The sequence below is a fragment of the Aspergillus ibericus genome (genome assembly GCF_003184845.1).
Source record: "Aspergillus ibericus CBS 121593 unplaced genomic scaffold BO80scaffold_1, whole genome shotgun sequence".
Classification (NCBI taxonomy): Eukaryota; Fungi; Ascomycota; class Eurotiomycetes; order Eurotiales; family Aspergillaceae; genus Aspergillus; species Aspergillus ibericus.
In genome coordinates, this window is record NW_020292099.1 from 1,308,790 (window position 1) to 1,324,814 (window position 16,025).

Consider the following 16,025-nt stretch of genomic DNA (forward strand, 5'->3'; position numbering starts at 1 on the left):
TGAAAGGGTTTCGAAAGTGGTCCGGTTTATTCGGAACAGATTTAACCCTTGGGTCGCAATAGCGAACAACTAATGATAAAGAGCATGGGTGGCGCTTATTTTTCATGTTTAATCAAGTGGTGTTCAAATTTACGCATGGCATAAAAGTTCTATACCCCGTCGCTTTCCGAATAATTTGCTGCTTGGAATTTCCGGGGATCTCTATCTGGACAAGACTTCAGTTCGCACTCCAATGTATTCGAAGATGTTCTAGAATAATTAGCATGGTAATATGAATGGTTGCGTATCACGAATGGTCTTTCTTACATTGCTCGACCCAGACCATGTTACTTGAGGGGATTTGATTCCGAGGAGGAACTCTATAGTATGGACGACATGGATTGCCAGGTTGTCAAGGAGATAGATACGCCAATACAGAATAGACTTTCGCACAGCCACACGAAGTAGCCAGCAGGGCCTCCCTCCTATCGTGCATCGATCCGGGACAGGGGCACCTGGACCCCGTCGACCTCTTGAACTCTGTATGCCCCCTGCCACAAATGGTACGCCAGGCCCATCCAGGGTCGACGGCCCAGCGCGACGATATCCGACTCTCCGAGCTCCCTCCGTTCCCACACATGCATCCAGCACGCTCCGAGCGCATCTATCCAGTCGCGGTCCAAACCGATGGCTATCCATCTCCTTGGGTCGGCGACGAGCAACAAAGAAAGGTCGACGATGGACGGCCGAGTAGGGGACGAGACGGCGCCACCGGGACGGAAATGGACAGAACCCCTCCATCTTCCGGCCTCGACCACCAACCAGACTCCCTCTGCCACGCGCGGCTGACTTGATGTCGGACAAAGAAGCAAATATCCGCTATTGTGATGAACGGATGCCAACCGGGGCACCAGATTGGCAGACCGTTTGCACTGTCCCGGTCTAGAGGAGCCGGAGATCACGGACCTCCAGAACCAGCGATCAGCGACCGGAGGATGGTTGCTCGATCCATGAGTGCAGCGATGCTTCGACCGTAGACCAACGGACGAAGATACCATGTGCCCCTATGAACGGGGCGCTCAGGGGCTTGCGGTCGGGCTTCTGGCATTGACACTGGCCCCCAGGTGATGTCTCGCTACAGACTTCCTTGGCTCGTGATCCGAACTTAGTTTACAGCATCAAAGATCCACTCTTCTGCAGTACTTTTGTCGCGCGAGTTGAAACCGCGGTTCTCTGGAGTCTTCGTCCAGCCTCTTGGTCGGCTACCACGCGGGCTCCAATGGCGGTCCCGGACTTTCAGCTTCATCAAACCGGTCGACATGACCTGTCTCCCTCGTGTCGTCCGCGACTCGGGCTAGATGCCCAGTTCAACGTGCCAGTGGGAGTCCATGACGATGGTAACTTATTACCGATTGATACAGGGGCGCGCTTCTGTGTGTCTGTCTGTCCAGTCGACAGGAGGGCTCCTCGACCGGGCGCTTCTAGTCTGTCTATCATCACACCTCTTTATCGTTCTGCGCCCCGTGGATGGACATCGCCACGTTCAGTATCTCATGGGTCAGCATGGTCGAATGGCTTGGACAGCCTTATCCGAGCAAGCAGTGGCCATTGGACAGCCTGGCAAGTCAGGTATTCTCTGTGTGGTGCAGAATAGCGTCGTTTAGATGCGTCAGAACCAATATTGTCAGGGTCTACTGTGCTAACTTGCTTTGCTGGTCTTCTCTTAGGGCTTCTGTAGGTCTGCAATTGAATGTCCCATCGCCTTCACTGAGGCCGACCAACCCTAAGTCCGAAGTCGAACCAAGCCTTCTACCAATCAACCGGCTGCGACGACGCGAGGTATATGACACAGGCGCGAGGAACGTTCCTACTATATAGCTATGGGAAGTGGACTGCAGCGACTACCAGATCCGGACACGGTCTCTGCGCAGTGATCCTCGTCGCATCCGTCCGACACTGGGATGACAGACCCTGCTCTATCCTCTAACCTTTCTGTGCTTCCGTGAATATAGCTGGCTGACGAAGCCACGGGATATACTGAGATCAAGGTGCGACGGGGCAGATTGCTGATATAGTCCACGATGGTCCGGAAGCATACTCATATCTCCTCCCTATACCTCTGGGTAAAGGGACATGCATGTTTGTTGCTGTAATCGCTCGTAGGTTGAGTAATGTTAGATCAAATGGTCGCATCTGGGCAGCTTGGCCATGATGCTGCAACTCTAGTATAGGAGTCAACTGTTTGTAAAGAGCTGTTGGTAATGTCAAAAGACATAGAGACGGGGAACAAGGGAATGAGAGGGAAGACCCCTGTTAGCTGCTGCTGCTGCTGCCTGCAGGGATCTGGCAGTGGTGCCTGGACTTCACCTCAACCCAAGCCAACATCCGGGCCTGCGCCGGGACTCAACGCATCGTCATGCGTCATACAGCCGATAACTAGCACAAGACATCGGAGTTCACCTTGCCATCTGGTATATAACCAGGGTGTTGCTTCCTGGTTTCAACCCAGCCGGTGTCAGACAAGGCTCTCGAGTGGCACATGTGACCGGCGCAGGGCAGCTCTTCGTGTTTCCCCGGCATCGTCCCTCCTTCCAGCTCCTGTAAACAACACGCCGCAGCGATCTTCCCTGCAAAATACTGCCAGTTACACAAGTACAAGTATCCGCAGAGCTTTATCGGCACCTCCTTCAAACCGATCCCTAGCACATTTAACGAGTCACTTGCAGCAGATGGCCACTACGCTAAAGGCGGGGCATTTCCAGACTCACGAGTCCCCCGCACCCGACACCATTCTCATCCGCGACGCCCTCTATGGCGACCACACAGTTACCGAGTCCGTCCTGGTTGAACTCCTCCAGGCGCCGGATCTCCGCCGACTGATCGGAATCGGCCAGCACGGCGTAACCGGACACCTCGGACTGCTTCCCAAGCCGGTCAAGATCACGCGGTTCGAGCACTCCGTCGGGGCAATGCTGCTGGTCCGCATCGCCGGCGCCAGCGTCGAGGAACAGGTGACTGCTCTGCTGCATGATATCAGCCACACAGTGCTTAGCCATGTGGTGGACTGGGCGCTTTCTCAGCCAGGGGAGGAGAGTTTCCACGAAGTGCATAAAGCACGATATATCCGGACGACGCAGATCCTCGCCATTCTGACCAAGCATGGCATTCCACAGACGGTCTTGGATGAGGAGCAGTATCCGCTCGTCGAGATGGATGCCCCGCACCTCTGCGCCGACCGACTGGATTACTCCTTACGGGATGCGGTCGCGTTTGGACTGTTCCCGCTGGACGACAGCCATCGGGTGGTGGCCGCTCTGAAAGCGTTCCCTGATGCGTTGTCTCCGCGTCGGATGCTGGTGCTCACGGATCCGCAGGTGGCCCTCCGGCTTGCGCGAGCGTATATGACTACGGATCGAGAGGTGTGGTCTAACCCGACGCATGTCGAGATGTACCGCAAGACCGGACAGTTGATCGGGGACCTGATTCGCGGCGGACAGATCCAGGAGGCAATGCTGTGGGCCATGTCGGACGAGGAGTTCTGGGAGCTGCTGAAGGACGTTGCTGATCCGGAGGGCGCTGAGACACTGGAGAAGTTCGAGACCGAAGGACTGGTAGAAGCACATGGCTTGCGTCTGCATAAGAAGGCCAAGGTTCGCACGATCGATCCAGACATTTTTGTTTATCAGACAGAGGCTGTTGCGCTGTCGGTGGTGGATCCAAACTGGGCTGTTGAGCGGCAGGAATATATCCGGGGAAGAGAGGCTACGCGGGAGGTGTAAGATCCAGATCCTAGACGAGCAGACAGAACTTAATGAAAAATATGCACATGCGTGCAATTAATTGACAATGGCACAACCTTTCATAACCTGCTCGCTTTCTGTGCACTGCTTCCCTCACGAGACAGGAACAGCACGGTGTCTGCCTGGGGCAGCCATACCCCGCCGCAAAGCTTATCGATTATCGCGAATTCGGATGACTCCCCCACGAACCATCTCCATCCGCTCCATTCATCCCACAACTTCCCCTTCAATCTCTTATTGAGCTGCCCCATTGTTCTCAGTCACTTCCCCCACCATGACCGAGGCATTCACCCAGACGGATCTGCAGGGCGCGTTGCCCCTAATCGCCCGCGGCAAGGTACGCGACCTGTACGAAATCGACGAGAAAACCCTCCTCTTTGTCGCGACCGACCGCATCTCCGCCTACGATGTGATCATGGAAAATGTCACCCCCCCTCCTCCTCCTCCTCCTCCTCCCTCCTCCCAACCAAACACTAACAGCATCCGATAGGGCATCCCCAACAAAGGCATTCTCCTCACCCTGTGCACGCAAAAATGGTTCTCCATCCTCTCCGCCGCCCTCCCCTCTCTCCGCACCCACTTCCTGACCCTCGACCTGCCCCCGCAAATCCCCGAGTCGCTGCGCCCGGTCCTCCAGAACCGCAGCATGCAGGTCCGCAAGCTCCGCATCCTGCCCATTGAAGCCATTGTGCGGGGCTACATCACCGGTTCGGCCTGGAAGGAGTACCAGACTTCGGGCACGGTGCATGGGATCCCTGTCAAGGCGGGTCTTCGGGAGAGTGAGGCCTTCCCGGATGGACCGATTTATACTCCTTCGACCAAGGCCGAGCAGGGTGAGCATGATGAGAATATTCATCCTGATAAGGGTTTGTTTCCCGCCCCCCCCCCCTTTTCCCTACTACTTTCTCGTCTTTCTCATTTCTGCTTGGATGGGTGTTCTTTAGAAGGAATATAGCTAATGAGTATGTACAGCCGTCGAAATCCTCGGCGAAAAGTACGCCGCCATCGTCGCCTCTCTCGCCGTGCAGCTGTACAAGATCGCGCACGAGTACGCCCTGACCCGGGGTGTGATCATCGCGGACACCAAGTTCGAGTTCGGTGTCGATGAGGAGACCGGCGAGGTGGTGCTCGCGGACGAGGTGCTGACTCCAGATTCGTCGCGGTTCTGGCCTAAGGATACGTATGAGATTGGACGCGGCCAGGCTAGCTTCGATAAGCAGTTCTTGCGCGATTGGTTGGTGCAGGAGGGGTTGAAGGGGAAGGAGGGCGTGCGGATGAGTGAGGAGATTGCGCAGAGGACGAGCGAGAAGTATAAGGAGGCGTGGGAGAAGATTACGGGGGGTAATTGATTAATCAATTAGGGTGATGTGTTTGGTTGAGTCCCTGCGAGATGTAAGGGATGTATGGCATCATGTGTTTGTAGAATTGGAATCAAACGGTCAGTGTATTAGGTAGACGTTCACTGGGACTCCTACTTTTACTATACAATCTAGAGAACAAGGTATACTTTGAACTGCACCTACTGCTCCCACTCATCCTTCAACCCCTTCAATCCCTTGGCCTTGGGCTCCTTCTTCTCCTCCGCCTCCCGTCTCCTCTCGCTCTCGCCCTCACTCTTCTCCCCCATCCACCCCGTCATAACCCCCTCATCAACAGGCAACGCATCCGCCCCACAAATCCTCCGCTCCTCCTCAATCTCCGCCTCGCCCATACCATTCGTGGCCCAAATCTTATGAATCCTGAGATCAAACGGGCCCTCGACCCGATCCGTCAACCCAATCCCCACACTCTTCACCCGCTGTCTGATAATCGACGTCTGCGGCTCCACCACCAATCCATGATTCGTCCGCACAAACGAGTTGAACGGTAGCAGAATCGTCTCCCACCCCGTCGTTCCGGACGTCGTTACACTGGAACTGGTACTGCCGCTCGACATGATGATGGATTCCGGGGGCGTGTCGGAGAGGGAGGCGGGGATGCCGTGCGGGTAGATTTGGTCGGCGAGGTCGGGGGATTCGATGGAGGAGGGGAGGGAGGAAGCGGAGTGTTGGACGCGGTGATGACGCGTGTAGAGTCGGTGTTGGTGGATGTCGGTCTCGACGATGGAGTCGGTTTGGATGTTCACGGTGTAGCGACGACCGTCGGATTTTACTCGCAGTGCGAGGTAGGCGTATGGATCGACGTCCCAGTAGAGTCGGCCGAAGAGCCACATGCCTCGGTCTTGGTTGCGGAAGGCGGCGTAGCCTGTTTTTCATTTTATGGTTGTTAGTGTGTGGGTTTGAAGGCAGTGGGAGGAGTGATTAGGGATGGAGGGAGGGATAGAGGGAGGGGGGATATACCCGTTCGCTCAACCCGCCAATTCATCGGCAACTTGGTCGAGATACTGCCGTGGAATTGGGCATGGGCGGGACTATTGGTCGCTGGATCAGCGGGCACGTAGTCGAGACTGGCGGTACTGAAGCCCCCGACGGCGCGGTCGGCCATGGTCTTGCAGCCGGCGACGGACGAGTCATCTTCAAAGTCAAGGAGGACGTAGGGCTTGGTTGGGGTGTGTAGGGCCTCGGAGTTCCAGGCTAATGGGTTATCAGATCAATCAGTATCGGTGCGGTGCGGTGGAGATGGACGGGGATGGGGGCAGGGGCTCACCGATTCGCGTCAGGCGACTGAGTTCTTCGGCGCTGCGCTTGATGAAGCCGGATGGCTTGGCAGCTAGGCACCGGGCGGTGGGAAACATGGTGGATTGAAGAGGAATGGGGGTGGATGGAGGTCGTGAGGCGTTGAGGAAATGCACGCGCCATGACGTCGGGGATTTCGCGGGTGCTAGGCATCTGCCGTCCAGACTGACCGCTTTGTGACAGCTTCTTTCGCTGCCTCCATCCGGGCGAGAGGTATGGCGCTGGGTGGTCCGCCATGACAGGGGTCTGGAAGATCAACTACTCATCGTACATGTTGACCTTTGACCTACAAATTGACATTTAAAATCTCACAAGGAACTGGAAACATCATCATCACACGCGACAATCGATGCAGCTGGGAAATTCTGCCGGCAGAACCACCGCGCGGTGACCCAGTGGCAACCCCGTCGACCAATCACACCCAACGTCTATACTATTTTCGCTCCACCAATGAGAGCCCTCGATGACAGACCGAAACAAAGTCTTTGTTCGCAGCATCGAATGAAGCCTCAAGGAAGGACGTAACCCCTCTTTGTCGGCTACACAAAATCCGCCGGTGGACGCGTCTGGGCCCGATGACCGGAGCATTTCTCTCGTCGAATTAGGCAGCCTCCAAAGTTATAAGCCAGGGATGCCGTCCCCTGAGGGGACGAATTCTCATGGTGCCTTTGAGTTTTGTGCTTTGTGTATTTTTGGTTCTGACAGCGATCTTCTGGCTTATTACGACTAAGCAGGGTCAGTTTGATATCTCATCCGTGGTAGCCATTTGTTGTGGCTGCGAAACGGTCTCCCTCTATCGGTCCCCTGACTGCTCAGCTAGGTGCCTGTCAGATTATATACGATATTCACAGTTTGCGTCGTTGGTCTGGCTCCCTAGAAGCTTTGAGAACATCATCGAGACGCACGAGAGTAACTCTGGTGGGTTACTGTCTCGGTAGGCAAAACGGCAGCCTTTCCTTGCGCCAATTCCTATACTTCCTTCCTCCCCAGTGCCAGTGTCAAGCATCAACTCCTTCTACGATTGTTCGTACTACAATCAGCCATTCTAGGAGTTTATTCTACATGTCCGGTCGTCCAGTTAACAGACCTTATTACCTCTACCTGTCTGTACCTTCTCGTGCAGCGAGCTAGCGAACCTGCTTACATCTTTGTCTCTTTCCCTCTTTACCTCATTACTTCTATACCGTCTCGTGCAACGCACCTTCCCATTCAACGAACTAGCGAGCCTGCTTACATCTTTCTCCTCTTTATTTACCTCTTTACCTCTTTACCTCTTTACCTCTTTACCTCTCTACTTTGGTTCTTCGTACTTCGTTCAAGACGAACGGAATACATCTTCACCATGTCGACTGGCTTTTATCCCAACCAGCTCAACGGCATGTCCAACCACCGTGCTCAGCCCTTTTTGATCCATAAGCAAAATGCCCAGTTCATGCTTCCACCGGAAGCCCGTCTGCACGTGGGAAAGTATGTGCGGGCCCCCCTCCCCCCCGAGAGCAGAAATATCTATACAGTAACCGGACAAGGAATGCTAACAATGACCAGTCTTGACCGTGATGTTTCCACCAACGTCCTCGAGAATGAGCTTGAGGTGCTCTTTGCCCCGTTCGGAACTTGCTGGGCACAGGTTCGCCAAGGCAAAGCCAACAGCCTCATGAGCGGCTGGGTCCAGTTTCAGGTTTGCATCATCATTGTCATTCAGCTATTCATATCATCAGCATCCAGCTAACCAAGCATCTACAGCACCCAGCTCACGCCGAAGCCGTTTTGCAGAGCGACCGAGTCGGACGATTCGATCTCAGGGGCCGGACTTTGCGAATTGAAATTGCCAGAGGGATTCGTCAGTTACCTGTCTACCTAGTGAGCATTGTCACCTCTATCGACTCGTCTAACGATACCACAGAAGGCCATGATCAGACGACTGGAACTGTCCCAGGCTTTCCCCCAGGCCTTGGCCCCGCTTATATGGCTCCGATAGGACCGTCCATGGCAGTTCCCATGAGGGTCGACAATACCATGTCTCTGATGCCGGTGCAGCTGCCTATGCATATGTATATGCCCGGACCAACCAAGCCGATATACTTTCCTCACTATTATCTTATCGTGGAACATGGACACGACACCACTCCTGCTATGCCTGTATCTGCATCTGGAGCATCCGCACAGGCAAATACTCCTTCTGTTGATCGTGTATCTCAACATGCGCCCATTGTTACTACTCCTTCGGATGAGTTACCCAAGGATTCCATCGGGCTAGTCAACGAGACCGCATCCAAAGAACCCACTGCCGAGCTCGACACGTCGGATCCCACTACCAATTCACCCGAAGAGCCAAAAAATGCCTCTCAACGGGAAAAAGCCAATCAGGCCAGCGACCTCCCCCTCACTATAACTGGTCGTACCGTCCGCGATTATGTCCTCGAGCAGAACTCTCTTCTTGGGCTTGATGCTAGCGATGAGATCATTCAGGAGGTTATCCTTGAGGTTGAGGCGGAACAGCGCTGGCTTGGTCGGTTGTCTGAGCCTGCGTCTGGAAGTGTGTCTGTCTCAGTCCGAGCTTACGAGCGAAGAATCTACGGATATGCATAAGCCTTTGCCCTCGCCTCAAACTAACGTGGCCACGACTGTGCCACGGACCGTCATCACCTAAGGCGAGGGTAGGGGTATGGGGCTGTTACGCTGTGTGAGGGAAATGGTTTTTGTAAGTGGAAAAGGCGTGGTGTCTTGGAAAAATCTTGCTGTGAATTTTGGACATGGGCGTTGCTGCTCTGTTTCTGGATACATTTGGACCGTGCGAACACACACATACGTAATGCTAATGAGTGGAGGACTTACAGGTTGGGAATTGTCTAATGTTTGGGTGGACTTGGATACAGAACAACATGACTGTACTAAGTCATTCGACATACCAACCCAACTGATGTGGTTGGCTATTATTTAGTCTTGCCTTGTGGGTAAATTGTTCACAGGGTTAATTAATACCGTCTTTGAACACAATCAGCTCGGTCGCTCATGCAAAATATTCAATGCCATGTAGATATTTATACCGATCGTAAATGCTATGGACCACCCACCCGCTGAAACGCCCAGATCTATATTATATACAACCCCGATGTCTCAAAGTAGAAACCCAAAACAGCTAGAACCTGTGCACCCTTGCTAGTTGATATCGATACCCGCGGAGGAAGGATCGTGGAGGAAATGGTGAACTAAAGAAACCAAAAGAATGACGAGAACTGGCTGGAGTCAACCCCACCAGACATATGACAACAATAGATGAATATATGCAAGAGGTATGGTATCGAGCGAAGGAAAGCACAATATGTCAGATCGCAGCAAGAAGAAGTAGATGATATATACGGGGTCGACAAGACATGAACTGTGACATGTCTAAGCCCTGACGCGGCGGGCGTCAAAGTATTTCAGGCTCACGGCCGTGTCGTTCATTCCCACAATCGGAGCCGCGTCTTCGAGCAGTTCCCAGGGACGCACCGGATACGCGCCAATGACACGGCCGCGGTACTGAAGGCGGAGATGACTGGCGATGCAGTTGACGCCTTCAGATAACCCAGCAGGGAGTCCTGAAGGAGCTGAGGATATCGTCTGCTGTGGATTAGGTGGCCCGCCGGAAAGACTTGCAGTCGGCGTGGGAGTTGAACCACCGGCAGCAGGAGACGGTAGAGATGCAGGTTGGGGAGGGTTGGAAGTCGATGTATCCATCATGGGACCGAGAAGATAGAGGAACCGGGAGTCGTTCTGAAATTGGAGGAAAGGGGGGCATTTCTCCCGGAGAAACCGGGCGCATTGCTGCCGTGCCTCGTCCGGAAACGTATCGATCAGCGCTGCTGCGACATCCAAGGCATGGGTCTGCAGCAAAATTCCCGGACAAGGGCGGTAGTTTTCGGACTGCACCGGATGGGGGAAGTAATTGGCCGACGGGTAGAGTCGAATGACACGGTCGGGTAGGCGGGCCAGAGAGATGCAGAAGATGGATATCAAGATCCGAGATTGGTCTTGCAGGCCATTCAGCCTGGGTGCTAATGTCGGCATGGTAAATGCTGCACGGTGGATGACAACGAGTCGGAGCAAGGCCGAGAACCAGAATGCCAGGCTTCTTTCGAAATTCGAGCGCACCTGAGCTGTTTGACTGGCATCAACGGCACCAGACAGGTTTGGCTGCATGGTGATAAATTTCTGAAGTAGCAGCTCCATTCGCTCCACCAGGACAGGCGCAACCGATTGCGAACCGGCTTCAGGAATGCTGTGCGCCAGCTTTTCGACAATTGTCAGATAAAGTCGGGCGGTCTCGATGGAGTTCGATTGGTCCGGGACGGTAGGATCGCCGATGGGCTCCTCGAGCATAGGGACGGAAAAGAACCCCTTCTCAGCTCGCTCCCTAATCTGGACTCTAGTTAGTATATTTGCAAAGATTCGATATTCTAAACCACGTCATACCTGTCGCACTGCATCCTGGCTCATCAGACTGACCAGACCGTACCAGTGGGACCGCTTGGAGCGAGCATCGGCCATTGCAGCCTTGAACATCACGTCCACGATACCATTATCGACTTTATTGCCCGCTTCTGCATTAAACAGGACCTGAAGCTTCAACTGACAAATGGGGAGCGAGAAGTCATTGTTCATGCAAATGACTCTCTCGGCTTCAGGCATAGCTTGGGGATCTGGGACGCATTAGTAAATCTCCAGCAACCACGAATCTCGAACGGACCTTGTGAAGTGAAGCCAAGAAGCGTATCGAGCGCCTTTTGTAGAAGCGCTGTGGAAGCCAAGTCCTGGCCTACAAATTTCTGCATGCAGCATTGTACCATGCGTTCCGGTTTCTGCGTAAGGAGGGTCTGAAGCAAGTTCATGGCGCAGTTCACAAGGTCCGTCTGGTCGGATACACCGGCAACCTCAGGATATCTAGTATTGATCAACGGCACAGCATCGCGAATGATCCCCAGGCATTCCTCGGGATGCTTGTCAATGAACTCCTGCTGTGCTAAGTAATAGCGGTATGTCACCTGGAAGACAAAGTTAGACAAAAGACAGCCCAAAGGAAATATGGAACGGAGCGGCTAGAAGAGCATACCATATCTGCGTAGCGGCTTTGGTCCGGGCCCCGTGGAACCAGAAGTTCAAGAAGATCCAGCCGCAGGTCGGTGACCTTGGGAACTACCGAGGCCACCCTTTCCGATTGCAAGAGCTTCTTTACAAGCGTCACGAAGGCATGGATGGTAACGCAACCAACCCCAATCAGAGGAGGAAGGATACGGACTAATGCGGACCGCGACGGTGACCTCAAAAGCCCACAGACCCACCGAACCAGCCTTGCATCGAAGCGTTTAGGGTGGAAGGACCTCAGGTAAGCCAGATACCTGCAAATGTCATTCGGTGCCAGTTTGACAGAACCATGTTCAGTTCCCAACGCTCTAGTCAACGAATTGAATATGGAATCCATAGTAGACTCATCCATTCCACCTCCAGAAAACAGAATCTGATCCAGCTTTTCCTGGAACGAAGAGTCAACCTCACTGAAGCCCATCGGTATATGGTCCGAGAGAGGGGACGGCGCAGCGAGAGCCGACTTGTGCTCAATCCGAGACAGATCCTGACGCAGAAGAGCAACAGTGTTGAACTCGCTGGGCATTCGTAGCCCTAACTCGATCAACGAGAAGATAAGGTCCAAGCTGGGCGCCCCAAGTCTCTTAAGGCGAGCATAGGATTCAACGAGCCCCTTGAAGAGATCGGTTGCAGCACCAATAACACACAGTGAGTCGAAATGGTAATTGACAGTGTCCGCAACGGAAGCCAGAACAATGCTGTCGTCGCAATTCGTCGCCTGCTTGAGCACGTCTGCGAGCATCGAGATATCCCCGAAGCTTTCCAGGACGTCCCGAATACTGTAGAACTCGCTGGGAGTAAGGGCAGAAACACCAGCATCAGCTAACATGGGGATATGGGCGTATTTCCTGCCGGCTATTAGGCTCTTGGATAGGCTGCAAGGGACAGAAGCTGCTTACCTGACTGGATCGCGGTGGTGTCCAGACACTCCACGACGAATCCACAGACCAATCTCGGACTTGACGGCCCACGTTAAACTCGGTAATGACAGGTCAGTCAGCATTGCATCACTGATTTGGGCACCGAAGATTTTCGGAAGCCGTTGAGCGATGGACGCCTTGACGGTTGCAATGGTCGACTCCTCCTGCGAGGCCAGCATGCCAGCGCGGCTTAACAGCGTATTGCGGAGATTACGCACATAATCCGGAAGGCGAGCCAAGGGAAGTTGTACGAGAAGGCGAAGGTCAGATGAGATAGCCTACAGTTTATTTAGTCAATTTGATCTTGGCTAAAGGACTTGGAATGGCAATCTGACCTGTTGTTGACCAGGCAAAGGATCGTTCGCCATCCCTTTGGCCATCAGCCATTGCAAGTACCTGCCGACAGAGAACGTCTGAGACCGGACAAGTTCAGCAATGATATGATAAACATTGTCCATATTCACTCGGCTGGTTATCTGAACATCGGCAAGGAAAGCGAGAATGTGTGATTCAACATCCATCCCCGTCATCTTCCATTTTCGCAGCAGGCGAACGCTGGTATACACACGGCGAGAACCATGACGGAAGGGGGTAGCTGCCCATTCAAGTAGTTTCGAGACCAAAGAGGCCTTGTCTTCTACAGCACCCAGACAGGTAGAAGAGGCAGAGGAGATGTCATGTGCTGAGCGTATGGAATCGAACAGGTGAATGACATGTTGCTGAGGTAACCGTTGAGCCGTGTCTTGGTGACTGCTAGGCAGCTGGACTCGTGCATTACGCTCGGCAAGATTCTGCAATGTTGTCTTGTCAGGCGTTTCTTTCAGATTCATGCACGAGGCAACCAGGTCCTTGTACTTCTCCCACGAATTCGGAAGTATGACAGATGATGTATGCTCCAGCACCAGTCTCCTTACGCAGCGGGATAAGCGATCCACCAACGGCTCAAAGGCTGTGTGCTGTCCAGGCTGTTTGATCTGCTACACGATTAGCTGAAACTATGGAGGATGTGGACGAGAACAGTGCCTACCTGGTGCAGCTTGTCCAGTAACACCTCGGCTAATCGTCGACCACGTTTTCTATATCGCATGATATTGCTCCAGTATATGCCGAGCATCAATAGCCAAACAGGCACAGTATTAAGCGGTGCGGCTTCTAATGACAATAAGAACCACGCGAGATACTGATCATGGTCTAGCAAGCGTTCGAAGAACAAACGAGAAGTTAAGCTGACACTGTGAAGGATTAGTATGACTGCACCGAAAACGCATGGACGGATAGAGGGCGTACGCATATGTCATCTTTGTTTTCCAATCCGAAGTTCCACAAGTGCTGATTACGCTCTCGAGAAACTGTTGGACAGTTGATGTCCAGTCGCGGACCCATTTAGTCTCGAGGCCCAACGCGAGCGCCCCGCTTGTGCCTTTGCGTTTAAAGGCACGAATTTCATTGGCACCGACACACCTTGCCAACCATATGGCCCGGGGGACCGGGATGCCTTTGCCGAGACATTGATCGAGCAACACCTTGCCCCTAATACCATGAGGGATCGTCCGACTCAGCCTGCGCAAGGGGACGGACGGATTCGCGAGGTCCCGAAGCCAAGCCTCGCGTTTGTTATCGGTCAACGTGACGCGGGGAGGTGGCTTGAAACTCGACGGGGCAGTGACGGTATTATGACTTTGACGCTTCTCGAGGGCAGCGGCAAAAACGGACGAGAGCATTTGAAGACCGGAGCGATGCTTCAACTGCGCATACAGGGACGGGCGTGCTGTATTCGATTCATTTTGTGAGACCTGGGTTCGGTCATAGTGGCCTTGTTTCGCAGTATGGTCGTTAAGGGTATCCTCCGGGTGATTGCCTGTCCAAGGGGAAAAGTCCGCAACTCCTAAGCCATGATTGTGCAATTAGACGAGCGCTCTGTATCGGCCATGGTGGTGAAGGCGACTTACTCTCCCCTTTCACTCTTGGCGCAACCGGGGGAACGACAATACGATATGGAGTGGTCTGCACTTCCTTTGTGTGCGCAATATCGGGAGGTCTTGCGCTGTTGCTTCCGGAGGGTTCCTGCGGAGTATACTTCCAAGGGACGAGAGGTAAAGGAGGCGGTGATGCGGGATTCTTGCCTTGCGAAGCAGCGTCATCTTCTTTCGCCTCCGCAGCCCCAGTTGTCTCCGAAACCAAGGCCTGGAATGACCATACAGGCCGACCACGCCAGGAAAGCGGATTCGGTTTTGAACTTGCGGTGCCTGGGGTGCTTCTCGCTTCTCCTCCACTTCCAGGCGCTGGACTTCCCTCAACCGGACAGGATCCTGAAGGCACGTCTAGTTTCAGCCTCTTAGCAGGGGGTTCTCGGTCCTGAAAATCGGTGGTGTTGGTTGTGAGATCGATCACTGCCGGCTGTCGGGGTAGCGGTTGCGGCATGGACATTGACGACTTCTCCAACTGAGGGTCAGGGAGACCCACAGTTTGAGACGCATCAACGCGTCCTGAGCCGTTATTGAGGGCGCGCACGGAACGGCCCCATGGCTGGACGCCGGCGGAGGGATGTGGTATCATGTCAGCTTCATGGTGTATCCAAGCGTCGGGGTCTAATCATCGGCACTGCGCCGTCAAGACGGCTAAACAATACAGTCAGGAACCCGGTCGAGTGCCTGTGGAACGTGTTGGTGGTATGTCGGATGAGGTGAGGACCGAAATCCTACACATTCGATCCCGCAAATCGAGTCTGGTGCGGTAGAACGAATTGACGACCCGAGCGGCGCGGCTACTTGGGGGGAAGACGGAGGTTTGTCCCCGGGAACCGTCGCGGACCTGAGAGTTTCGGGGGGCAAAGCGGGAAGGTCAATCGATCCGCAAAGATGAAGGGGGAGGGTGCCGACGCAGAAGCGAGGGGACCAACAGACGTCGGAAGATAGGGGAGACGAAAGAAAGAGAGAGAGAGAAAGAGGAAGAGGAGAGATCGAAGGGAAAAAGCCGACGAGAATCTGGAGATAACGTAAGGAGGACCAACTGGCACCTGTATGACCGACCTACCCAAGTAGGAAGTCGCAGCAGCCCGAGGGGGGGCAAGATTACCGGCTGGGACGGTAAATTATCCGGATGACGGCGCCAGACCGCGTGGGCGGAGCCGGGTTGACCGTGGGTTGATACCGCTGTATTACCGGGCGGCCGTGGATGGACCTGGATGATGGATCATTGAGGATCGGAGCCAGCTTATCCACCGTCGGAGTTGTGATAGCCTTTGCCTTGACTACGTCTGTTGTGAAGGCACGGGGGATCTATCGACACTTGATCCTCGACACTACTTTCAGGCTTCCGGCTCCGAATTGGAACAAGAATTCGCTAACTAACTCACTAACTTCAGCGCAATCACAGCCATACTCCCATAGGTACATAGCCTTGCCTTATCTGGTCTCGACCCAGACCTCCGCTCTCCGCATTCAGCAAATGACCCCTACGCATTGGCGTTTACAGTTTGCCCTTCAGTTCGCCATCAGCAGTGGTGAAGAATGAGTCCGAGGGACTAC

At 53.9% G+C, this 16,025-nt stretch overlaps 7 protein-coding genes across 7 annotated transcripts; 4 read left to right on the forward strand and 3 right to left on the reverse strand.

The window, feature by feature from the left end:
- Positions 1-333: 333 nt before the first annotated feature.
- BO80DRAFT_11295 (uncharacterized protein) lies at positions 334-1,187 on the reverse strand. Its single transcript, XM_025713435.1, has one exon. It carries the CDS (start codon positions 1,035-1,037, stop codon positions 465-467), a length of 573 nt encoding a protein of 190 aa, XP_025580725.1. The 5' UTR covers positions 1,038-1,187; the 3' UTR covers positions 334-464.
- Positions 1,149-2,049, forward strand: BO80DRAFT_11290 (uncharacterized protein). The gene is made up of 2 exons (XM_025713434.1): positions 1,149-1,608; positions 1,707-2,049. Exons 1-2 carry the CDS (start codon positions 1,259-1,261, stop codon positions 1,855-1,857), a joined length of 501 nt encoding a protein of 166 aa, XP_025580726.1. The 5' UTR covers positions 1,149-1,258; the 3' UTR covers positions 1,858-2,049.
- Positions 2,050-2,364: 315 nt separating this feature from the next.
- Positions 2,365-3,829, forward strand: BO80DRAFT_396247 (metal dependent phosphohydrolase). Its single transcript, XM_025717339.1, has one exon. It carries the CDS (start codon positions 2,709-2,711, stop codon positions 3,756-3,758), a length of 1,050 nt encoding a protein of 349 aa, XP_025580727.1. The 5' UTR covers positions 2,365-2,708; the 3' UTR covers positions 3,759-3,829.
- A 141-nt stretch (positions 3,830-3,970) lies between these two features.
- Positions 3,971-5,282, forward strand: BO80DRAFT_498493 (phosphoribosylaminoimidazolesuccinocarboxamide synthase). The gene is made up of 3 exons (XM_025724134.1): positions 3,971-4,203; positions 4,270-4,645; positions 4,752-5,282. The coding sequence occupies exons 1-3, from the start codon at positions 4,054-4,056 to the stop codon at positions 5,126-5,128; spliced, it is 903 nt and encodes a 300-aa protein (XP_025580728.1). The 5' UTR covers positions 3,971-4,053; the 3' UTR covers positions 5,129-5,282.
- Positions 5,153-6,559, reverse strand: BO80DRAFT_371223 (CIA30 family protein). The gene is made up of 3 exons (XM_025716478.1): positions 6,426-6,559; positions 6,119-6,352; positions 5,153-6,023 (listed from the first exon to the last, which is right to left on the reverse strand). The coding sequence occupies exons 1-3, from the start codon at positions 6,511-6,513 to the stop codon at positions 5,299-5,301; spliced, it is 1,047 nt and encodes a 348-aa protein (XP_025580729.1). The 5' UTR covers positions 6,514-6,559; the 3' UTR covers positions 5,153-5,298.
- A 1,237-nt stretch (positions 6,560-7,796) lies between these two features.
- BO80DRAFT_470506 (uncharacterized protein) lies at positions 7,797-9,043 on the forward strand (the record flags this gene model as incomplete). Its single annotated transcript, XM_025723070.1, has 3 exons — positions 7,797-7,921; positions 8,000-8,132; positions 8,198-9,043. The coding sequence occupies 3 exons, from the start codon at positions 7,797-7,799 to the stop codon at positions 9,041-9,043; spliced, it is 1,104 nt and encodes a 367-aa protein (XP_025580730.1).
- Positions 9,044-9,844: 801 nt separating this feature from the next.
- On the reverse strand, positions 9,845-15,054 carry BO80DRAFT_440272 (mediator of RNA polymerase II transcription subunit 12; the record flags this gene model as incomplete). The annotated part of the gene is made up of 9 exons (XM_025721115.1): positions 9,845-10,855; positions 10,910-11,136; positions 11,184-11,478; positions 11,547-12,426; positions 12,478-12,776; positions 12,834-13,472; positions 13,526-13,730; positions 13,786-14,383; positions 14,448-15,054. 9 exons carry the CDS (start codon positions 15,052-15,054, stop codon positions 9,845-9,847), a joined length of 4,761 nt encoding a protein of 1,586 aa, XP_025580731.1.
- Positions 15,055-16,025: the final 971 nt, after the last annotated feature.